General features: G+C 35.5%; 1 protein-coding gene across 1 annotated transcript in view; it reads left to right on the top strand.

Annotated features, from left to right (window-relative positions):
- VWA8 (von Willebrand factor A domain containing 8) overlaps positions 1–25,416 on the top strand; it is a 331,062-nt gene that overhangs the window by 214,534 nt on the left and 91,112 nt on the right. Inside the window, exons 30-37 of the mRNA XM_081127980.1 lie at positions 4,276–4,386; positions 5,303–5,367; positions 5,769–5,894; positions 7,209–7,318; positions 7,949–8,103; positions 11,044–11,239; positions 14,450–14,531; positions 17,869–18,070. Of these exons, the coding sequence (XP_080984106.1) occupies positions 4,276–4,386; positions 5,303–5,367; positions 5,769–5,894; positions 7,209–7,318; positions 7,949–8,103; positions 11,044–11,239; positions 14,450–14,531; positions 17,869–18,070 (1,047 nt within the window). The remainder of the gene's footprint in view (positions 1–4,275; positions 4,387–5,302; positions 5,368–5,768; positions 5,895–7,208; positions 7,319–7,948; positions 8,104–11,043; positions 11,240–14,449; positions 14,532–17,868; positions 18,071–25,416) is intronic.

Raw genomic sequence — 25,416 nt, 5'->3', positions numbered from 1 at the left:
AGAGTTATGAGTATCCAGATATTGCTTATAAAAGTTTGTTTCTAGCACAAAGAAAAGGGTTTTACTTTATAGATTTCCAACAAAATATCAGTGCCATTGAATTGAATTCTACAGCCAGAAGAATCTGTCTTTATGACACATGATATCTTAGTGATTTTTAATTCAGTAAGCCAACTAAATTTAGAAAGGGATATAAATATGGAGCATTTATTCAAACAGTTCTGCCAAATTTTCAGCTGTCGAATTTACATATACCATTTCTTTAAAAGATTTTTTAAGTTCTCACCAAGTATTTTATTTTCTCAAAAGATTCAATTATTTGGTAACATTGCTGATTAATACTCTGTTCACTTGTGACTTTCATCAAGAAAAAATATGTTTTTCTGCACTGAATGGAGAACATATTTGCCGATACATCTGATAAGGGCTTAATATTCAAAATTTATGAGGAACTTATAAAACTATCAAAAAAACCCAAACATTCCAATTAAAAAATGGGCAAAAGACCTGAATAGACTCTTCTCCAAAGAGGACATACAGATGGCCAATGGACATATGAAAGGATGCTCAATGTCACTAATCATCAGAGAAATGCAAATTAAAACCACAACAAGATAGCACCTCACACCTGTCAGAATGGCTATCATCAATAAATCAACAAACAACAAGTGTTGGCGAGGATGTGGAGAAAAGGGAACCCTTGTGCACTATTGGTGGGAATGCAGATTGGGGCAGCCACTGTGGAAAGCAGTATGGAATTTCCTCAAAAAATTAAAAATGGAACTGCCTTACGACCCAGCAATTCCACTTCTGGGAATATATCTGAAGAAACCTGAAACACTAATTCAAAAGAATATATGTACCCCTATGTTCATTGCAGATTATTTACAATAGCCAAAATTTGATAGCAGCCCAAGTGCCTATCAGTAGATGAGTGGATAAAAAGCTATGGCACATTTACACAATGGAATGAATACTACTTGGCCATGAAAAAGACGGAAATCTTACCCTTTGTGACAGCATGTATGGACCTGGAGAGTATTATGTTAAGTGAAATAAGCCAGTCAGAGAAAGACAAATACCATATGATTTCACTTATATGTAGAATTTAATGAACAAAATAAACTAATAAAGTGGAGACAGACTCATGGATACAGAGAGCAGACTGACAGCTGTCAGAGGGGAGGGGGCTGGGGGCTGGGTGAGAAGGGTGACGGGATTAAGCAAAGAAAAGAAGAAAGATTCATGGACAAGGACCATAGTACGGTGATTGCCAGAGGGAAGGGAGATGGGGGAAGGTAGAAGAGGGTAAAGGGGGGATAAACGGGATGGAAGAAGACTTGGGGTGGTAAACATACAATACAATATACAGATGATGTATTGTAGAATTGTATACCTGAAACCTATATAATTTTATTAACCAGTGTCACTCAAATAAATTCAATTAAAAAATAAATAAAAGTATGTTTAAAGATCTGCTTAACTTCCCTAGCCAGGATTTGGCCTCCTGCCATTCTAGCATGTTACCTGACTTATCCTTTTGATTACGGTTTCAACAGTTTTCCAAAAAGCTACCTCAGTACCCTGAGCAGGAATTGCTCAGCATATCTGGAAACTTCCATTCTACCTATCATCTGAACTGCCTCGTCTTTTTCCCAGGGAGAATATCTTAGTTGTCTATTTTATATTATGGCCCCCTTATTTGGATTTAAAGATGTAAGACCTCTTTAAATCCAAATACAGCATGCAGCTGTAAAATTTAACAAATGATAAATAATTCTAATGGAATAAAAAATGAGTGCACTGCCTTTAATTACTTCTTCCCCGTTCTGCTATAAATGAAAATGGAGCTAAAATATTGTAGAGAAGTACTTCCATTAATTCATCTATCCTTTTGTCTTTTAAAAATAAATCTTTGCTCTGGATGCATTTCCCTGGTTAGCTTTAGAAGTTGTTCAAAAGTCCTTGCTAAAATAAAATCTTAAGGAAAGGGAAACTTCTCCATGCCTAAAAATAAAGCACCCCACCCCCACCCCATGAGATTACTTATTACATCTGTACAAAGTTTAGAATTTCAGACTTTGGGACATTGAGGTCATCCAGAGGTTACTTTTCTCCCAGTCAAATACAAACATAATAAAATTGCTCACTTGCTTCTCCTCTCTGCCCCCTTAAAGGAGCGCCAAAGCCACAGTTTCATGTACTTGTGTGTGACGAAAAATTCTATTTTTAAACTCAGACAGAATATATCATTAGTCATTTACAGAAGGAAACTATTAACTTCTAAAAGGATGGGACAGCAGAACTTCGTCATGTTGCCAATTGCTTCTAAAACTAATTCTAAATACAGCAGTGGCTGGAAATATATGTTTTCCATGTCACTTTGAAAGATACAGTTTTTCAGTTCACTTAGACCAGGTTATGAATATATAAGTATTAGACCCTCAAAATGAAGAAAAATGCAAAACCGTACTAACTTATTTTTCTGCTTAATCATATCTGTTTAATCATCTGCTTATTCTTCTGCTTAATCATATTTTGGGGATCAGACATTATTTTTAGGACTTTTTTTTTTGCTTAGAAAAGTTAATATTATCCCAAGTTGCTTCAGTGCTAAGAAGTCATGTTAATGTTGTAGATATTTTTCATACACAAGAATTTCTCCTTTTAAAAACAGTTATTCAAAAAAGATTTAATCTAGAATGGAGACAAGTAAGTTTTTAACCTTTTACTACGTTTTCTTAAGGAAAACTTTTAGATATCACCATCATTTTCAAACTTGCAAATGCCAGGAATAACACTTCTTATATGAAATGTTATTTTTAAAAAGAACATTCCTAACACAAATTCTTAATGGAGAGTTACATTTTATATAGAATAATAGATTCTAAGGGTGATGTTTGTGGAAAAATGTAAGCTTTGTCAACATGTTTAGTGGAGTTTTTACTATGGCCGAGATTGAGTATGTAGAGTGAAGGAAACTGATATGAATCCCACCTCAGTTCTTGAGCACTTCAATAAAATTAGCTAGTAAAGTAAATTTGAAACCACACTATGTGGTTCCATATTTGCAGATAAATCATTAATCCTTTTATGTATTTTTTATTTCTCTCCAACTGAATTATGTAACAGATGACAAGGGCCATAGTTAATTCATCATTGTTTTCTCCTTTGTGCTTTAAGCATCAACTGCTCAACAGGTATTATGGGAGAAATAACAAACATTTCATACTCTGTTTCCTAATTTTGCAAAGTATATTAATTATTTGGGTGCTTTGTGACTTAATTTTCCCCAAAGGAAGTTCTTAAAATGAAAATTGATAAGGATTAGGATAATGGAGGAATTCCAATTAAAAATAAAAAGGAAGAAAGAAAAGATAATTGCATAACAGAACAGTGAGGCCCAACAAACCATTCGCTGATGCCTTTTTGCAAAATTGTTAAAGGTCTTCAGGTTTTAACTAGAAAAGCCAACTTTTCATCCCTTAAAAATATTTAATCTTCTCTGACTGTCTCAATTTTAAGTTCTTATTTCATGTGTTTCTGTTCATTTCTTTTAATGATTAAGGTGTTTTTAAAAATTTCTTTTCTTGCAAAACCTCTTCTAATTACTGAGAGGTTATTACTTCATTTGCATAACTGTGATTAATAGTTCTGGAGTAATCTCTTGTTTGTACATTATTACGAAACCAACTGTGAAAGTTTTTTAAGCTTAGTGAATTTCAAGATGAAGAAATCCTCATTACTAGCTAGGTTCTTGTAGTCTTTGATATTTCCTTGCTAACCCACTGTTATATATCATGTACATATTTTCTAAATTGAACTGGATTTGTGAAAAGAATTAATTTTATTATTATTTTTAATTGTTAAATTTGATTTTAATGTAATTGTGTACAATATAAAATAGTTTTCAACAGAACATTCTTTAAGTGTCATTTTGATAAAAGTAAATGGACTTTTAAAAATTAATCCTCTTAATTTTATCATTACTATGTAATAAAACAGAACCATGGTTAAGCTAGCCTATATTAAGAAGGGGATTGTTTTAAGATAAAATCTTCAAAAAGAATTCCTTCCACATCATATAATTAGAAACATCCTCATAAAAGCACCTAATACTTTAAATTCTGTGTTAAGGAAACCACTTGGTGTCTTCATCGTGTTTCAATATTGCCATCTTCCTTCTGAGTTATCACTATAACCTTTCCTCCCAGGTTGCCAAGAACCTTCTGCTTCTACAAATCTTGAATTTTGCACTGTTCTCTTCATTTCCAGAGCAATGTCATCCTGTTGTTGGATACTATTGGCCAAGCCCTTCGTCGTCTCATCCTCCCTTCGGAAGAAGTTTCATCTAAGAAACCTTCCTGGTGGAACAAGGAAGAAACTGTAAGGAATACCCAACTTGTCCAGCAAATTGTCAGGGATTTTCTGTAGCTTTTTAACCATAAAGAGGAGTGCCTGCCCATCCCTCTCAGTGCCTTTTGTTTATTATAATGCACAAGAGAATTCTTTTACTATGGACTTGTAGATTTTAACACAATTCAAATAGACATAGATACACATATTATCAAAGACCAGTAGCTTCTTTTTGTATCCATTGTACTCACATGAAAACTTGTCAGGACTGCATTCATAATAATTGGACATTATGAGCTATTTGAGTATGATATTTATAACAAATTCCTAATCATGCAGTCACTTTAACTTATTTTCCAAATATGCATTTATGTTTTGGATTTATATGATAAGCCCATGAGTACAACACCTAATTGCACCTACTAGATAAATAAACATTTTTAGTTATTAATTAAATTAAACTAGTAAGTAAACATTTTAGGCCAACCCAGGAGAATTTATTCTGCTGTTTAGAAAAAGGTAATGGATACATAATGAGATTTATCCTCTGCTCTGTAGGATAGCATACTTAGGTCTTAAAAGACCATGAAAAAAGAGATTTTTTAAATGTCATAAATGTATCCAAATCTAAGAAGAAAATTATTTCTTATTTATTTATGTTATGGCATAAATTCCACAGTTAATCATTGGATAGCATGTTTGTTTCTAACCAGTATTGGGGGTTATTTTTAACAATTCTAAAGATGTTTTAGTACGTCGTCCACAGTAAATTTTGACATATATTTTAGTCCATGTTACCATAAGAGTCTTGATGTAGATAAACAGGTAGCTTCTCTGAGAATTAGTTTTTAAATGTTGAAGAATTTTATTTAAGGCAAAGCAGCTGAAGAGACATAACTGCATCTGACATATTTAATGTGAATATTCTGTTTTGTTTTATCTTTAGGAAACTTATAAAATGTGTAAAGAGTTTTCACACAAAAACTGGCTAGTATTCTACAAAGAAAAAGGGTGAGTTTTTGGTTGTAGAAGATTTAAACTGTGGTCCTTATTTTGCCCATTTTATTTCCTTTTTTAAATATACTTGTTTATTATAAAACTAACGTAACCAAATTATAAATGTTTTACTGTAAAAGAAGCTTATCCCACATTGAACAACTCACACAAGAAGAGAGAGTGCTCATAACTCCATTATTCAACCGTTACTAGCATAGCAGCTGTCACTTTCCATTACTTCTTATGCGTACCATTGCATAGTTCATAATTGTGTATATCTGTTTGCTCAATTAACATTTTTCTATGTTATTACTTAGTCTTAAAAATATTCTTTTTAGGGTTGCATAATATATCATGAAGTGATTGTGTCATGGTCACTCAACCATTATCCTCACAGTTGTCTTCTCCTTTTTCAGGAACAACTTGACTGTGCTGGATGTGCTAGAAGGGCGAACTCATACCATCTCACTTCCCATCGCACTCAAGGCAGTTTTTCTTGTAGCAGAAGACAAATGGCTTCTGGTGGAGAGCAAAACAAATCAGTGGGTGGCTCTCCATAGCATCTCATGGCGTGTGTTGTAGCTCCTCCTTACTTATCAATTATCCAGCATCCTTACTGTTCTGTCTTTCTGTGTCTGTCTTTTAGCAGTTTCTGAGTTTTGCATCATCTCTATAGGTGAAAGTTAGAAGAAGTAAAGAGAAAAAAATTACAGTAAATTAAATGTCACTTCACAAAGTAATTATAAAAGTGTTTCAGAGGATCACATTGAAATTAACAGTAAAAACATAACAACTTTTATGTATGATCCAGATTTCTTTGGGGTTTTTCTATTAGCATGTTGAGAATTCACTGTGTTCTTGCCAAACTAGAGATACTGCAAAATAGATCTTCAGTTTATCCTGCTCTTAAAGGGCCACAGTCTCCATCATAGGGCTGTTGCTTTTTTGTGGCTTCACAGGGTCACCTCTTAGAAGTTTCTCCTTCTATCTTGTGTGCTCTTATTTGGTCATGTTTCTGTTTGTATTGCTTCCCCCATTGGACTGTACACTTCTTGATGAAAGGGACATTATGTGCTCTTGGCATAAATAGGGTGAAGAGTAAATTTTGAGTCACCCTCCTTCATGCATTTTATCCACTAGCTAAACGGAGACTTCTCTGCAACTCTGCTGACAAGCAGAGGAAGCCTGATGCAAAAGATTCCTGGCTATTTCTACATCACCATCTCAGATGCCTTAAAAATAACTAGATCAAGGAGATTACAATAGTGAGGGCTTCTGTCCCTTAGCTGGTCACAAATCCAGAGGTCAGGCTCCCACTTCCCGGCTGATCAGTCGTATTAACAGCAGGCTCCGTGATAATAAGAGTGTGTCTCATTACAGCTGTTTTTTTTTCTTTTCTTGTTTTGTATATCTTTATTGATTTCAGAGAGAGGAAGGGAGAGGGAGAGAGAAAGAAACATCAATGATGAGAGAGAGTCACTGATCGGCTGCCTCCTGCATGCCCCCGACTGGGGATCGTGCCTGAAACCCAGGCATGTGCCCTGATCGGGAATCAAACCGCGATCTCCTGGATCCTAGGTTGATGCTCATCCACTGAACCACGCCGGCCAGGCTCTTTTTATTTTTATTTTTTACAGCCCTTCCTCATACGCAGTGTTGAATTTTTGTTACTGCATTGTGATTATGCACTGCTCTTTCTACACGGTGTTGAGAATTACGCTGAAACTCTGGAACTGCAAATTATACTCAAAGTATTAAAAAAAGGTTTTGGGAGGGAAAAACTTGATTTTTCTACTCTGGTTGCACAATTATTAGAAAAAGAAAACTTTTCACTTAGGTGTTTTGTTTGTTTACAGGAAATACCTTTTAACTAAGCCTGCGCATATCGAATCTGAGGATACTGGGGTTTGCCAGTTGTATGTGTTGAAAGAGGAGCCGCCTAGCACAGGGTTTGGAGTTACTCAAGGTAAACACTGCTTTTTTTGTGTTTATGGCTGTAGGCTGCATGCTTATATACATCCTGTCCTTCAGAATCGTTTAGCAGCAATAATATCAGCATGTGTTAAATTTATATCGAGAGAAAACTTAATCACTACACTGAAAATAGTAAATAAGAATCTATGTCTTTTAAGTTCTGTCTTTGAATTTTTTTAACTGACAAATCAGAATTTTTATATATGTTTAGGTTCCAAGTCTATTTTAAGATAGCATTTTTTCCTTTTTACATAGACCATCAGGATTTCTATTCAATTCATCACAGTTTTGGGGAAGTGAATAGTAGTTATGAAAAAAATCTAAAACATGCCTTTGCCAACATGGATTGGGTCAGTTTCATGTCTTTTATATAGGGTTCTATTATTTACTGCTAGTAAAATTTTGAATTTCATAAATACTTGAAATTACTTTGAGAAGATGCCTTGATTATAAAAAAACAAGTTTTTTCAGATGAAAGGCTATTACTGTAATTTAAAGTGTTTTCTCTTTTTTAACTTGTGCTTTTTTCTGTTTGAATTGGTGAGAATGAAATCTTATAAACATTAATTCAAGGAGCATTTTAGGGCCACCTGGTATCTAATGTTTCTCTGACACTATTCAGAAACAGATTTCAGCATGCCTCATAAAGTTTCAAGTGACCAACTATCATCTGAGAATCTGAGTTCAGCTGTGGGACAAAAGATTGCCTCTCCCAACCGAATTCTCTCAGATGAGAATAGTTATGCTACAGTTGTTGTTGGTTTCCCAGATCTCATGGTAAGTATCAGTTTTTTAAAATTATTGAATAAATATTTCTTTCTCTTAATTTGGCCTATAATATAAAGCCTATTTAAGGAAGTAATTAAAAATTCAATGATTTTCTGATAAACATTTCAGATCAACATTCTGTTTTCCAAATCAATCATTTAAAAAATGTGTTTTACCTAAATGGTGTCATTGCTTTTTAAAAATTACCTTTTAAAGTGTGATGCAGTTATATAGTCTAGTAAGGGAAAACCGGTATTATCCATATATGGAATTTCACATGTAAATGCTTAACATACTGAGAGTGACTTTACATCATGTTGTCTTAATGTTTGCTCATGTAATCTTTCAAGAGGAACAAGTTGAGACTAATTAAAAAACATGTCTTCCAGAATTTTTTAAAGTGAAATATGTCAGGACCTCATTACTGTAGATTAAAATTTTCAACACTGATGGCCATCAAATCACTTTCCATTGAGTTTTGCTCTGATTTATCAGATCATTGCAGCATCCAGATTATACTATAAATGAAGAGTGTATCAACTTAATTTGCTTTTAGATGGACCTTTCTGCTGTTATTTATTATTATCTGTAAAGAAGGGGCTGTTTGTAATTGGTTTTAGGTGAAAATAGGCACTATCTTCCCCTGATGGTAATGTGGATAAATGAAACAAAAAGGTTATTTCAGTCCAAGTTGCCATCTAATAACCTTAGATGTAGCTCCATGTGTTTCGATTAAACATTTCATTTTCATAGTTCCCTTTGGAGCTTTTAGGTGGGGTGATAGAATCATCTAAAGATAAAAATATCAGCTCTGCCTCACAGTATACCAATCTCACATACCTCAAAAATTAATCTACTTAATGAATGATGAGTACGTCAGGGTCAAAGACTTTCGAAATCCAAAACCCAATGGATAATGTGTGGCTTAGGACTTTGCCATATGTCTTCCTAATTATCAAGTAAAAAGCGTTTGCTATGGTATTACATAACTGAAAAGGAAACATGCTGTTGAAATACAGTACCTACCGCAGCCTTGAATGAATGAAAGAGAGGTTTAATATGCTTTCTACAGTGCTTGCTGTATCAGTGTAGAAAATACTGGAGCTATTTTTCTGAAGGTAGAACTATTCAAAAGCTGATCTTCTGATTGAAGAAATTAGAATAGAAACATGATGTTATTATAAAAAGTTTAGAAAGTAAAAGCTGAATATAAGACACTGTTTTTATTAACCTTGTAGAAATTCTTTATAGCCTGTAGGACTAGTGACCTTGTTGAAAGCTCTATCTTTCCATATTTAGTATGGTACCCACCACGTAGGAGATATTCAATGAATTTTTATTTAATGAAGGATTAGAGTAAATTAGGCAGCCTTTTAGCATTTTATAATAATCATGCTTTTTAGGCCTTAACGCAATAGTCAGGCACTTCTACAAGATTTTATAGATGAAGAACAGAAACAAAGAGGATGTATCCCCTAGGCTACAAAGATTATGAGTGAATTAGCTGGGATTTGAGCTCAGTGGGATTGGCCCTCAACCATAGCCTTTCTATTGTACCACAGTGCCTTTCTGCTTCTGTGTGAATTTCTTTTGAATCTTTGTAACACTATCAACAAAGGGGTATGTTTCCTTTTATTAACTTTTTATAGCATTAACAGAGGCACCTAAATTATTATAAACTTATTAAAACTTTCTTAACCTAATACCAAATATCTGCAAAAACCTACAGCAAATATCATCCTCAATAGTGAAACATTAAAAGCATTTCTTTTAATATCAAAAATAAGCCATGGCCAGTGTGGTTCAGTTGGTTAAGTATCATCTCATGCACTGAGGTCTCAGGCACATGCCCGGATTGTGGTCTTGATCCCAGTTAAGGGGCATGCAGATGGCAGTTGATCCATGCTTCTCTCTCTCATTGATGTTTCTCTCTCTCTCCCCCCTCCTTTCCTCTCTCTCTAAAATCAATAAAAACATATTTAAAAAATAATACAAAGAATAAGACAAGGATACCACTGTCACCACTTCTATTAAACATTGTACCAAGCATCTCAGATGTGATCTATTAAAAAAATTGATAAATTAAATTTCATCAAAACTAAAAACTTAAGCTCTGTAAAAGACACTGTTAAGAGAAAGAAAAGACAATCTACAAGCTGGGAGAAAATATTGGCAAATCACATTTCCAACAAAGGACTTGTATCAGGAATATATAAAGATTTCTCAAAATTGATGAGTAAAAAAACCAGTAATCCAAAATAAAAAATAGGCAAACAGTGTCCCAGTGTGAGGTGTCAGAATGCAGAGCCTGAGTAAGTGAAAGGACATTTGTGGTGGCAGAGAGGGAAGCACTGGTGATGGGAATTAAGTCCAGGCAAGGTGAAGATGTTATGTCCCCATGAACGGGCAACCTGATGTGGTATGTGGGAGCCCAGATAAGGTGAGGAAGGCATCCAGGCATGAACATAGCCCAGTGTGGGCTATCAGGACCTTATGATAAGTAGACTTATCATGGTGATCACTTTGTAAGGTATATAGGTATTGATTCACTGTGTTATATACCTGAAGCCAATATGATGTTGTATGTCAACTGTACTTTAATAAATAAATAAAAGTACTAGTAATGTTCTATTCCTTATGCCAGAGAGTGGATGTGTTAAGAGTTTGTTTTATTTTTAAACTAACTAAAATATATTGTTATATTCTGTCCTGTTAGTTATAATTCATTTCAAGATAAAAATATGTTGTATACTCACACTTGTCTAAAAATTATGATTACTGGTAAAGCAGCTATCTCCCGTACCAAATTCAAAAAGTTTAAGGAATAATTTTTATTTTCTTATACTTGTGAAACTGTATATCTGCTTGAAGGGCTGCATTAACCAAGTTGTAGTGAATGTCGTTCATAGCACTTCAGTGCCTTAATCTTTTTTTTTTTTTTTTTTTCAGTCACCCAGTGAAGTTTACTCTTGGAAAAGGCCATCATCTTTGCATAAATCAAGGGTCACTGATACAGCATTCTACGGAGGAAAGAAGAAAAGTGGAACTCCAAAACAGAGCAATTGTGTGACTCTTGTCGATACTAATCAGATAGTCAGGATTTTGCCCGCGGGAGAAGTCCCTCTAAAAGATATCTACCCCAAAGGTAAGAAACTTACCAATTCCTAATTTACCAAGGTAGTTTGCTTTTGATAGGGATATTTAATTTATGATTGTCATTGTATATTTGTTAATATAGATAATTATAACAGGGTTCCAGTAGTTTACATGACCTGTACGTACCCAGAAAGTTTTCACTCAACTTCTCACACTGTGTAGTTGTAGCCCTTGCGTAAAAGTTGAACGTGTCTCTGGGAGCAGGAAATGCGGGATGAGAGGAGTAAATCCGGGGCTGACTGCCTTTTCTTTTGGCCTGTGTGACTCGGTAATCTATGCTCATGTCGATCTCCGATAAAAATTCAATTTTTTAAAGTAAATAGAATCCAGCCATCTGACTAGTCAGGAACTAATGCATATCAGCCTTTTATTAAAGAAATCAATAGAAACTGTAAAGGCTACTCTCCTGGTGGCTTAAGGATGGTGTAACTTCTGTTTAATGCAGACAAGGAGAGATTTACTGCTTTCTCTTCATTGTTTCTCTTCTAGTTAAGTGTTAGCTTTTTTTAGTCACAGGCCTAAGCTCCTTAAACACAAAATAATGACTATTGACTGAAAGCAGTGCGCTGTTTTTTGAACTTTGAGTGAATTCAAAGATTTGGTATCAGCATGATTGCAGGGCACACATCGCTCTTTTGATCTGGGAGTACAAGATCGTTAACTAGTAGGTAACAGATGTACTTAAATTACATTGCTAGAAGGAGTAAATGTTTTAAATATAATTTCATCTTCCCTCTGAAATGTTCTTGGTGCTTTTGCTTGACAGCTTCCATACCTCCTCCTAACCTTGGCACGGCGCGCATAAGCTGTCCCCACACGTAAGCTGTCCCCACTGCTCATGGGACTGATGCCGTAAACACTGCAGTTGTGACTTCCCTTTAATCACTAGTGAACTAATCCCTAAATATAGTTTATACCTATCTTTGAAATCCACCTGGACTATAAATATAATGGAAATTTATTCAGCCTCTGTCCTTTCGACATTATTGGAACATTTAAAATGGATACACAGCCCAGCCGGCGTGGCTTAGCAGTTGGGCATCAACCTAGGATCCAAGAGATCTCGGTTCGATTCCTGGTCAGGGCACATGCCCAGGTTGTGGGCTTGATCCCCCAGAAGGAAGCAGCCAATCAATGACTCTCATCAATGATGTTTCTCTTTCTCTTTCCCTCTCCCTTCTTCTCGCTGAAATCAATAAAATTATTTTAAAAAAATAAAATAAAATGAAATGGATACACAAGAATTTGGCCAAGTTTGGAGGAAAATCTGGCCACGGTTTTTTACTTCCTTAATTTAATCATATATTCTGAGCTAATTTATTTTCAAATCAGTAAACATCAATTCTGACTATTTTTCAAGTGTTCACAATTACCACCACCACTACCACCACCCTAAGTATTTTTTGAAGTACTTTATAGCCACAAATTGCCTTTTCTAATAGTGGAAATATTTTTTAGCACCAAGAGTAAAATTCTTGCTTCCTCTTCTTGAAATAGACATAGCCATTATTGAATTTTCTCATCCTCTTTATGCCATGAAATTAATTTGCACAGTGAAAGAAAAGAAAAATATAGAAAAAAGATAATTTAAAGTAAGTTGGCTTACTTTGCTTTCACGGGCATTCTAAAAGTACTAATGGCCTGGCCGGGCGTGGCTCAGCGGTTGAGCATCGCCCTAGGATCCAGGCGATCAGGGTTCGATTGCCGGTCAGGGTACATGCCCGGGTTGCGGGCTCAATCCCCAGTTGGGGGTGTGCAGGAGGCAGCCAATCAATGACTCTCTCATCACTGATGTTTCTATCTCTCTCCCTCTCCTTTCCTCTCTCTGAAATCAATAAAGATATATTTTAAAAAATAAAAATAAAAATAAAAGTACTAATGGCAGTAGCTCAACTTAATATTAATAGTTATGAAAATAGTTCCTGTTAGCTGCAAGCCAAAAGCTAGGCAGCTCTATCCATCCCAACTGCTTCAATAACTGGTAATTTTTGGCAAAGAGCCTGGGTCTATAAATAATTCAGTCTGTTCCAGTGAGGTCTTAGCAGCAGTATCTGTCAAAAATGATATATGATGCAAAACTTTATCCAAGATTGACCTTATATCCCAGGCAGCATTTCCAATGCAGGCAGTGCCTGACTTAGGATAAGCATGTTCATTTTATACAAATGGCCATCTGGGGACAGCTACTCCAGCTGGGAGGTCAGATTACCATAGTAACCCTCTCTTCTTACCCTCTGCTATCTCAGCACCTTATCTTCCCTTCCCCTAACCCCTTTGCACCACTCCTTGCCTAGCTCTGCAGCTCATACCCAGCCCCAGGCCTGTGATTCCCACCCTGGAATACTTTCTGAGTCCTTAAGGGCCCAAGATGGGTTATTTTTTTTCTGTGTTTTTTTTTTGGTTTGTTTGTTTCAAAAAAGAACTTTCTTCTTTATGCTAGGGGTTCCTCGTCTCTTTTTTTCTCTGTCTCGGTGCTTTGTATTGTGTCTGGTACAAAGTAAGCTCAACCGTGTTTGTTGAATAAGTAAGAGAGATTTTGAGTTTCCCAGGTGGTCTACTCAAAACCTTCAACTGCAAATATGAAGTAAAAATGTCATGCTTCTTTTTTGTAAACTATGTGTGATAAATTCAGCATGGACATTTTTGATGTCTCATTCTAATTATAAGTTGTAAGAAGATTAGATAGATAGATGATAGATAGATAGATAGATAGATAGATAGATAGATAGATAGATAGATAGATAGATATAGACAGACAGACAGACAGACAGACAGGAGACAAAAGTCTTTAAAGGTATGGGTTCTGTGAAGGGGAAGTTTTTGTTTGTTTTTTAAGAGACAGTAGTGGCACAGATTTTGTAAAATGGGGCTATTTTTAAAATTGTTGTTGCCTTAGGGCCAGCTCTAGTAGCAGCTGTGGGGAGTGGTAGATAGAACATAGATTTCAGAGCTAGGAAGGTGTGGGTTTGAAAGCCATCTCTATTACTCTACAGCTACATTTCCTCAAGCAAACCACATTATTATATTACTTATATAAGCCTCAGCTTCCTCATCGCTCAAACAAGAATCCTAAGAGTTCTGCCTTGGGCTATTGATAACTTCATTCCACTTTCAGCAGGATTCCTGCTTTTCTGTTGTTGTTCCTATTTTGGTATCATGTAGTACTTTAATACTCTGCTCTTGTCATGACTATTTGCAGATGTTACCCCTCCACGAACATCTGGTTATATAGAAGTCACTGATCTTCAATCAAAGAAACTCCGATATATCCCTATTCCCAGGTAGTCCATTTCCACTTTGTTCTTAGCTTGTATGCCAGATTTTTTCTTTTTTTTTAAGTAACTTCTTAACAAGTTCTCTGAATAAGTATGTGCTTTTTGCTTCCTTAAAGAGAAAGTTCTTTTTTTTTCTTTCAGTTAAAGTTGGTTTATATCTTGCTGTTCTTCTGCATGCCTTACTGCCACTGTAATCTTCATTTCTTTTTTGTTGATCTGTCCTAATGATACATTTTTCTGTATCTGAAACAGAATTTTTTAGTGTTACAGAAATTTTCATACTTATTAACTTCATATTTTAGTTTTGTGAGGTAAATGTATTCATAATGTCAAAGTAATTTTCAAAATTTATCTTTATTGTTGAAAATATTACAGATGTCCCCTTTTATCTCCCCATTTACCCCCCCTACCTGGTTCCCGCCCTCTCCTCAGGCCTTCACCACACTATTGTCTGTGTCCATGGGTTATGCATATATGCATGTAAGTTTATGTCAATAACATTTGGTTAATGTTGTTTTAAAATATGTTTCTGTGCATCTACAGGCACTGCTTTTGTTATTGTCCAGGGATGGAAGCCAAGCTTTCACACTAGCTAGACTGAGGATACAAAAGGAGAAACAGTGATGCTCTGTGTCTGCCTTGAGGAACACAGGGGTCCTCACCTGTAGCCATCCCTCTCTGCATGTGTCCATCCCTGACTTCCTTCAACCTGATCATGCACCTGCTGTGGTCTCACATCCCCTCCTCACATATACTCCCTCACAAGTGACCGAGCCTTCAGAACACAGTGGTTAAACATCACCCAAAATCCCTAAGCAGAGGAGCCTGGAAAGCCTTCCAATGCCGCCAGAAGGCCAGGGACACTGGAACTTGTCAGTTACCCGAACTATCACCTGGCCATCTCTTTACCCACTCCTCCAATTCCCAGAAGAAAATAGCTCAGCGTGACAGTGCAAAATAACTCAGAAACATAGTTTCATTTACCCTTTAGTCAGGCTCAAGAAATATGAATAAATGAAAACATATTCAAAGAAATAGATCTACTATTCTAACATATATATAAGTATGCCTTCTTGTGTCAGTTTAATGGAAAATGGCTTTTAGTCATTTGGGGAAAGTCCCTATTCCATGTTAATTATATGCTCATTAAAATATACTATTAACACAAGTTACAAAAGCAAAGAACAACTTTTTTGTATGTTACATTTCTAAAGCATTAAATAATATTTGTCTTAATTTCTCCCTCATTAGCCCTACCTAGCTTTTTATTTCCATGTTTGTCTCTTTTAACTTTCTCTGTGACCTGTATGTTATACCTGCCATAGAAAGAACATCTGGAAGAACAACTGTATATATAACCAGTGCCAGCTGGTCACCATAATTCATTTAGGGCTGCACTGTCCAATAGAAATATATAATGTGAGCCACATAGGTAATTTTATACTCCTTAGTAAGCACATTAAAAAAGTAAAAAAAGACAAGTGAAATTAACTTTAATATTTTATTAAACCAGTGTATCTTAAATACTATCCTTTGACATGTATTCAATATAAAACTTTTCATGAGATAATTTACATTCCTTCTTTTCTCTAAGTCTTTGATATCTAGTATGTATTTTACACTTATAAAACATCTAAATTTGGACTTTCCACATTTTAGGTGCCGCATGATTTAGAGTCTGTTCGTTGTCAGTATATCTTGAGCTTCTCTTGAGATTAACTGTTGTCATATTTTGGCATATATGTAATCCAAGGGAACAACCCATCTGGATTTCAGTTTTGTTGCTAAGTGCTTAAATTGAGCATTCTGCTAGATATCAGGAATTTTCCATTTGATGGCTAACTTCAAGTAATAGAAAATACAGTAAAATTATATGTAACTACAAGGCCAAAATGAATATATCACTTTTGCCTTCAGTAAAATTTGAGTATTTTTTTCTCAAATTTTATATTATTTGCATTTGTAAAATGGTACGGCCTAGCCCTTGTATGTGGGTGTATATAAATCTAGGTTTCACTTTACTGTAATTCTGTTTTTCTTAAAGAACTTGTTATGTATAAGGGGAACATGTATCATTACTTTTATAAAGGTAGAGAAGAGATTCTAGACCTGGTGTACAAATTGTTGTAAAAATGCGATTTCTCCAGCACTTTTTATTGCCATATTAAAGAAATTGCCCTTGTAAATTTCTAGTTTCATGGTGGTGAGTTAAATATGCAAGCAGTAGGTACAGTGCTCATTAGATGCACACATCTTGAGTGCTCTTGGAAGAGTTTCAAACATCATAGTTTCACATGGATAAATTTCATTATTCTTAAATAGCCTTTTACTTCACCATCTGTACCTACTAATTTTTTTCCTACGGGAAATAGATTTTTGGAGAGCACAATAAGTTATATCCTGTATTATATCAAATGTTACTTTCTTTGAGTCCATCTAGTACTGCAAAGTAGTTCTGAAACACTTGGTCCCATCCTACTGCTATTATCCTCTTCATATAAACATTTTCTAAGATTTCTGTGTTGCAGAGTAGCTGGCCTTGTTACACTGTGTTTAAAATCTACTAAGGCAGTCTGAAAATAGGGTCAAAGTAGTGTTGGTTTATTTTTGGTATATTATAAATATTTCTCTAATAAGTAGTGGTTTTAACAGATCAACAATAATAGTTTATGTTTTTGTTATCTGACCAAACAACCCCTTTAGACAATTTATTTCATGTAGAATATATCAGATATATTTAGAGAGCCAAAACTGGTTTTTAGAATTTCGAATGTATGTTTTTATGTAGTACTGGTTTTTAGAATTTCTAATGTATGTTTTTATGTAGTAAAAGCTATACTCAGATAAAGGAAATATGTATGTAATTTATTATTACAGGCGAAAGTTACATTCCTAGAAATGACTATATATGTAATCAGAAATATAAAAAAAAGGAAACATGTATATGTATGAAATATATAACACAAGAAATATATAAATTACTTAATATAAATCCTTATAACTTTCTAAGTTAGAAAAGGCAAAATATCAAATACAAAAGCAGTTAAAACACAAACAAAACATCAGTTTCAGCACTTACCTTACGCTGCACATTTACGAAGTTTGAGTTGGTTTAGAGTTTCTTTCTGACTGAATACTAGTGTCATTTGTGGTCCACGAATATGGAAAAATGTAAATAACCAATAACTCAATGTATATTTTTTAACTTACAAGTAGAACTGTTGATATATTTTAATGTTCTCACTATTAGAATTCTTTATAGCAAGTTTATTGCACCTAAATCAGGTTGAACTTATTACATTATGTAGACTACCAACTGGTTGAATACTGATTTCTTTTTCAGTTCAGAATCTCTCTCCCCATATACCACATGGATATCTACTATTTCGGACACAGATGCTCTGCTAGCTGAGTGGGGCAAAGGTGGTGTGGTTACTGTTGATATGGGAGGTCGCATTAGGCTTTGGGAAACTGGACTTGAACATCTGCAGCGCTCGCTCATGGAATGGAGAAACATGATTGGACAAGATGACAGACATATGCAGGTACCCGCTGAATTGACCTTACCTCTTAAGGGTGCATATTCACGTATAAATTTCGTTCCTCATGCCACAGTTGTGAAAACTTGTAGCGCAGTGACTCAAATATAGTTGTTTTAATGGCTAAAATAAATTTTGGACCCAGAAAAAGGCAAACCTTATCCATCTACATAGTGAAAGGGTAAAAATGTGCTCTTTTCTCTGTCAGCGCTTAAATATACAGGTTCCTCACAGCACACCACGTGAATACAATCAACTTTTATTTTTTAACCTTAAGCATTAATCAGTTTCTAGCACCACCTTTGCATCTGTTCTCACTTTTACTACCATTGTGGACAGCATCTCTACATGCTACCCAGGAAATAGAGTTTCTGAGGATCTAAAATGCAGCGCATTATTATAAGGCAAAACCTTTAGACTAGAGAAGATGAACAAAACTATGCATCTAATAGAGATGTATTTTTACCAGTGTCCTTATTTCCAGATAATGCAAGTTTAGTAGTCATAGTAAGCAGACACAACCCTACACTGGAAAGATGTGTGGGAACAGGTCATCAAAGTGAGGGGAAACTCCAGGACTCCAAGAATGACTCAGTCACCACCTGATCTAGCTGCCGTCTGGAACTAATGTGAACATTGAGGAAGCCTGTGTACTCATAAATACTAAAGCATATCATAAAAGCATTTATTTGTAATTTATTTATTTTAATCTTCAGAAGAAAACTTCCTTGTTTACATTTCATTTTTATCCATTAAGAAGAAAGGTAGGTTTCTGCCAGCTGTGCTGCTCTGCAAAGAGCCAATTAACGAGATAAGAAATTTCCACAAACTATTCCATTGATAGCTGATTAATAATTACTGTTTTATGTGATTATTTTTGTGATTTCCTTAAAGGAGAAATATATATATTTGTGAATGAATAATGCATAGTTCTCTTAGATTCTTAATAGCTTGAAGGAACATTTTGAAAATCACAGGCCAATATAGGCAAGCAACCTCAAATCCTTTTGGAATTGTATGAATATATTAATTTGATTAAGCTAAAACAAATGTATAGCTCTAAACTAAACATGTCATTAAGTACAATGGATTTATCATAGCAACAGACTGAATGTTGGTCACCATCCATAGCAATAATTAGAAAATTAATTAACTATGGTTCTGTTTCTTTTATTATGCTAAACATTAGTTTCTTCTCCCTTTTAATTAAGCTCCTATTTTCATTACAGTGATTGATATCTAATAGTAAATACTGTTGTATTTGAATCTTTTATTTTGTTTTATTTTTAATTTTTCATGTGTTATAGATATCTGAAGTCATGTTTTTCCTGTGGTCAGCATTTGTGGCCTACTAAATTTATCTTTTACGCCAGAACTTTAAAAAGGACTTTTACTCATGATTTTGATAACTGGTGTCAACTGCTACAAAAATTAACCCCCATTTGTGTTTCAGCTTAAGTAGGTTTTCTCTTCCCAGTGTCTTCCCTGACTCTGTTGTGCACCTTTGTTTTCCCAGCTCCTAACATAACAATTGGTACACAACAAGCAATTAATATGTTTGTTTATGTTCACATTCGTATATACTAAATTACAGTGGTCATTAAAGTTATTTGGTAACAAATGGAATTATTTTAAACTGTCACAAATTATTCATTTGTTTTTATGTAACTCAAGGTATTTGCTGACTATATATGATTATTAAGTTAGGAATAAACAGAATTATAGTACCAAACATCTCGAAAGTAAAGTATTTGGCTGTATTTTATAGGGCAGTGTCCGATCCTTCCCCAACCCAACCATTTTCCAGGAAATATATAACTATGCCTCCAGTTCAGTGTTCAGCTATCACAGAAATAAGACGTATTCAGTAAAAAGTTACATAATTCAGAATTGAATCACAGTTCCATTTGGAAATTAGAATAGATATTACCTAATGTTCTTCTTCCAGCTCTGATGTTCCCTGATCCGTTTTGGGTGATACTGAAAATGTATACTTATATACAGATTCAAACTGAGAAACAAATTGTGAGCACGTCTTTCTGCCTAAACAGACAGGATTCATTGTCCAAATAACCTGCCATTGTTTGAATTTTTGGTTATATCTCTCCTCTCACTTCTCATTGTTTGGTAACAATGAGACAGCAGATTTAATTGCTCTTATTTAGACCAGTTCTTGTTATTATTTACAAGTTTACACAACCAACCTAAATACAAATGATCCCAGGGGCAATGGTAATTGCAGGCAAAAACCTGTCTTTTACAGTTCTCCTGTTCAATCCCTCAAGCTGTTCCTTGTGTATGGACACTATTCAACATAGATCTGCTACTGATTTAAGGGCTTTATTAGAAATATTGAAAAAAGAATAAGTTCTCCACACCCTACTTATCACTGCTGGCTACCAGCAGCTTCACTTGCTACTGGCAGAGTAACCTGATCTCCATCTAGTGGCCAAAAGGACTTAGTTTACATTTTAGAAATTAAAAGGCCAGGTTTGCACTTCAGTAGTTTGAGGCAGCCCCAGGCTGGTATGGGAGGTTTACACCCCATGCTTGGGTGGTTCCTGTTAGTCCTGAGATGCTCCTTTAGGTCAGCAGTAAAGGCCAGACAGATAATGCCGCCCGCCACTGTTGATCCCCATCTTTCCCTAATTCCTTTGCCTGGTGTCAAAAGAACTGTTATATCTAGATAAACTGTCAGTCGCATACTTTCTCTCTATCCTTTGTGTTTTTGCTACTATGTTTCAGGCTTCCAGAATTAATAGGTCTGAAGCCATTGTTGCTTTGAATTTTTGTGTTTGTTTAATGAAGTCTTTGATAGTTGTTTTAATGAGTACAGCTTGCAAGAGAGTATATATTAAGTTCTTGCATATAAACATGTTCATTGGTTTTACATGCTTTGATAGGAACATGTGTTTTTCGTATAGTCAACGACTCAAAACTCAGCAAACTCAGAGCATCACTGTAACTGTCGTTCTAAGAGCCCATTAAGAGTCCATTTTTATTACTTTTAGACTCCATGTTTTCAGAAGCATGGTTAATTATGAGCCAAAATTCTTCTGACTATGCTTCATGGTTTTCTTTATAAAGCATACTTTTTGTATATTTGTATTTAGTTACATTTGGATTCTTCCCAAGAAGGCTGTTAAAGTTATACCACAGTTTTCCTCAGAAACAAATCATATTCTCTGAAAGGCTCCTGGTGGCTATTCTTGTGGCAGCAAAAAGGCCGAAAGGCCACGTCTTTCAAATGTCATTTTCTAATTACAGCAAAGTCATCAGAAACTAAATATTTTATATATTACTGGTAGAATCGCTTTGCGGCCTTTGAATAGTGCTATATACTTTAAAAAATGGATAGAATCCTCTGAAATAGACACAGTGTGGAACTGGCACTTACTCATCCTTTATAGTGAAGATGGTGCCTGGTGCACAACAGACACAGTGAATATTTGAAAATAGGGAGAAGTTTAGAAAAAATACGTAGGAAAGATACCTAGTTTGTATTAAACATAACTCATCCTTCCCCCGTTTCAAAGAAAATATTCTGGGAATGTGAGTAAATGTAGCTGGCTGTACTTAGGTAACTAAGCCTGGTCTTTTCTTTAACCACTACTTCAACAGTTAGGATTTTTTAAGATCTTGGTAAGATGTTAAGCCTACTTTTAGTTTTAGAAACCACTAGATTATTTAATTGGCACTCTATTAGTAAATTTAGTTTTTCTCCCTATGGACTATTATCTTCAGATCCTCTGTGGAGCTTTGCAATTCTTTGTTCTTTTTAAGGAGCATAGTCCACTCTTACACTTTATTATTTGCTCTCATTGGTAACTCTAAACATACTGATTCAGTCTGTATTCATTGTTATAAAATAATACATATTTTATAGAGCTGTTATATGTACATATGCCTTTGGAAATCATCCTTGGCCCAGAAAGACAATGTTTTTTATAAAAATTTTTATAATTTCCCACCATATCTCCTAGCAGTGTGTCAGGAGAGCTGGTTTTCAGAAGATGGCCTAGCTGTTGGCCTGTGCAATAACACCTGGGCAGTGCCTCTAAGAAGTTTTCCATTGTTTATTCCTATTGGAGAAATCCCAGCCACAGAAGTTCACTTTGAATCTATATTTTTCGAATAAGGTTTTTAGGAGTACCTAATGAAAGTGCAAGATTCCCTGGAGAGCATGGTACCCAATGGTGTGCTTATGAACCAGCTCTCGGGGTAGGGGTGGGGCAGTTTGTAATGTTCGTTTCCATGTTGTGCATATTTCCTCCATGACTGATTTCAAGCTGCCAAGTTAATCTGCTCCCAAAATTTCTGAATATTTAGCAGTCACCTCTCAAGCTGGCTCCAGCATGCTCCTGGCCTGGTTGAGCCTTTAACTCCCCAGGGAGAATTGTGATGGTTGCCTAACTGCAAGGCCTTCCAGGAATACGGCAGTGGTAATGTGGGTTAGAAGAGAGAGGGGCAAACGAAGAGGGAAAAAGGTATTGAGGATGTGGATAAGCTGGTATCATGTTATATCTGGGAAATGTTGAAGCCTGCAGTTGTCCCGCTTACTGATTGGCACTGCTCTTCTTGAACCAGAAATTTAGTTTGAGTAAAGGATTAGAGAGAAGTCTGCCCTTAAGTAGGAGGACTCTCATGGGTTCATGCACAGGGGCCACCTTTCTTCTAAACACTGTGTCTCAGAAGGAAATTGCTCGTTGATTTTTACATTCCTCCAAAAGTATTGCTTCCATTGGATCACAGCTCTATCAGTAATTGCTAAATATAACTAAAATCCAATCAGCACCCAGCTCCTTAAGATAAGCAAATCAACAAGTGTATGATTTTAAAGTGTAAGGAAAACAAATTAATTCTACACTGTATCAGTTATAAATTGAGATATCAAATGCAATGAATATGTTGACAGTTAATGGCTATAGAATTTTTATGCTTCTGAGCTCATACTTTATATACTCGTGTAAAATCAGCACATCACAGTGGCAGTAGAAATAAAATCTTGCTCTTATATGTATAAATAGAATTATAATTTTATTGATAGGCTACATAGTCTATTGTTTAAGAGCATAAAATTTGAAGTGGTTAGATCTGGGTTCAAACCCATGTTCCACTTTGTATGTGATTTTTGACAGTTACTTACTCTGAGCTTCACTTTCAATCCTAATATAAAGGTAATGCCATCATACCTTATGAAATTGTTGTAAGGATGAAATACAGTAATGCCTGGCACAGAATAAGTACTTAGCAAACACAAAAACTTAGGGAAAAAGTTAAAAACAGAATTCAGGTAACATTGTGCTACAGATTCTTTAATGCTTACATGGAAACAAAGCCAAATTAAAATGAAGCCCTGTTACCCAAACACCTCATGACCCAGTAAGTTACACAATTCATCATCTATCCTAGTGTTAAAATGTGAGGTTTGTTTATAATCCTGTTTGGAAAAACTTTTGTTAAGCCCAAAAAAGGAATTGGAAAAACGGTCTGTGCCTAAACCTGTCAGCTTGAAGGAAGGCAGGAAATCAATGATAGGACAATTGTCAGCGGAGGATTATAGTGTACAGCATTATTCAAAAGACGAATTAGAACAGGACCAAAAAACACACAGCAAAATATACATCATCTTTAGCCTGCGTCTTGAGAATGGTTAAAGCAAGTCAAATTTGGAGGCGTCTTTCTTATACAGCTTGGAGCGGTTTTTCTGTATGCAGTGTTCTTCTGTTCCTCTTTATAACATTCTAAAAATGTCTCTCTTTTTATTTTTCTATTTCCTTACAAGGTCAGGCCACAGGTACCATCTGCAGTCTCTCTCTTTGAATAGCTTCACCCATTTATTCATTTCACTTACATTTTTGAGCACTCAGAATTGCTAGGATAAAGAAATAAATAAGGTACAGGTGCAGACCCAGGGAACTTAGAGTTCACTATAACCAAATAAATTACGGTGCAGTGTGGGGAAGCAAGCATGATTAAAGGCTCAGGGGCAGCACAGAATAACAACTCTATCTTTGGAAGGGGTTCCAAGATGAATTAATACCTGAATGTAGTTTTTAAGAAAGGTAGTAGGGACTCCTGACAAATCAATTACACGTGATTGATATTGCTTCTTACCAAAATCCCAGTTAAAAAAAAAAAAATGATAAAGGATCAAAGAAGGTACAAGGACCCATGGTACAAAATCCACAAGGACAGAGAGAACTGGAGACATGACCACAGCAGGGTAGCAAGCAACACTTTGGAGGATGGAAAAGAGATGAGTGGGTAGTAACTGAGTTAGTGACTGGAGAGAGCTAAAACCCGTTTCTGCAGAGGGGGAAGCCAACGAAACGCAAGGCACTTTACTCTGCAGAAGCCCATAGAACATCGGGATTGAAGATGCCATGTACCTTGGAAGGTTGGAGTGCAGGGTGGCACTCAGAATTGGAAGATTGGTTGAAAAATCTGTATCCATTTAGACATCCAGGTGTTCTCTATCTTAATGCACCTGGGCAACTGACTCTCTTCTACCCTTATAAAAGACATGTGCTGTAATGGAGATTTGCAAAGTTTAGGGGGGGAGTGAGACCACACAGCCAACAAGAAGACAAGGTAGATGTCTGCATCCATATTTATAACCCTTGAGCATGAGACTGGAAAAATCCTCTCTGGAAACTGACATGCCCAAGAGAAAAAGCCTTTCTTTTTATTTTTTAATAATTTTCTTTCATTTGTTTATTTTTTTTGGTTTATTGAATGTATTGGGGTGACACTGGTTAATAAAATTATATAGGTTTCAAGGGTGCCATTCTATAATACATCATCTCTCCGTACATTACATTGTGTGTACACCACCCTAACCCAGGTCTCCTTCCATTCCCAAGTATCCCCCTTTTCCCCTCCTCCCACCCCCTTTTTTTCTGCTAATCTCCATGCTGTTGCCTGTCTATGAGGATTTTAAGGGTTGGTTGGTTTTTTGTTTTGTTTTTTTTACTTAATCCCTTCACCTTTTTCACCCAGCCCCCCATCCCTCTCCCTCTGACAGCTGTCAATCTGTTCTCTGTATCTACAAGTCTGTTTCTATTTTGTTTGTCAGTTTATTTTGTTCATTAGATTCCATATATAAGTGAAATCATATGGTACTTGTCTCTCTCTGACTGGCTTATTTCACTTAGTATAATATACCCCAAGCTGTCACAAAGGGTAAGATTTCCCTTTTTTTTTTTTTTTTTTACAAGCAAGTAGTATTCCGTTGTGTAAATGTACCACTGTTTTTTTATCCACTCATCTGATGGACACCTAGGCTCCCTCCAAATCTTGGCTATTGTAAACAACGCTCCAGTGCATATATTCTTTCAAATTTGAGTTTC

The sequence above is a fragment of the Miniopterus schreibersii genome, assembly GCF_964146895.1.
Source record: "Miniopterus schreibersii genome assembly, chromosome: 2".
NCBI lineage: Eukaryota > Metazoa > Chordata > Mammalia > Chiroptera > Miniopteridae > Miniopterus > Miniopterus schreibersii.
This window is presented reverse-complemented; position numbering and strand designations above follow the sequence as displayed.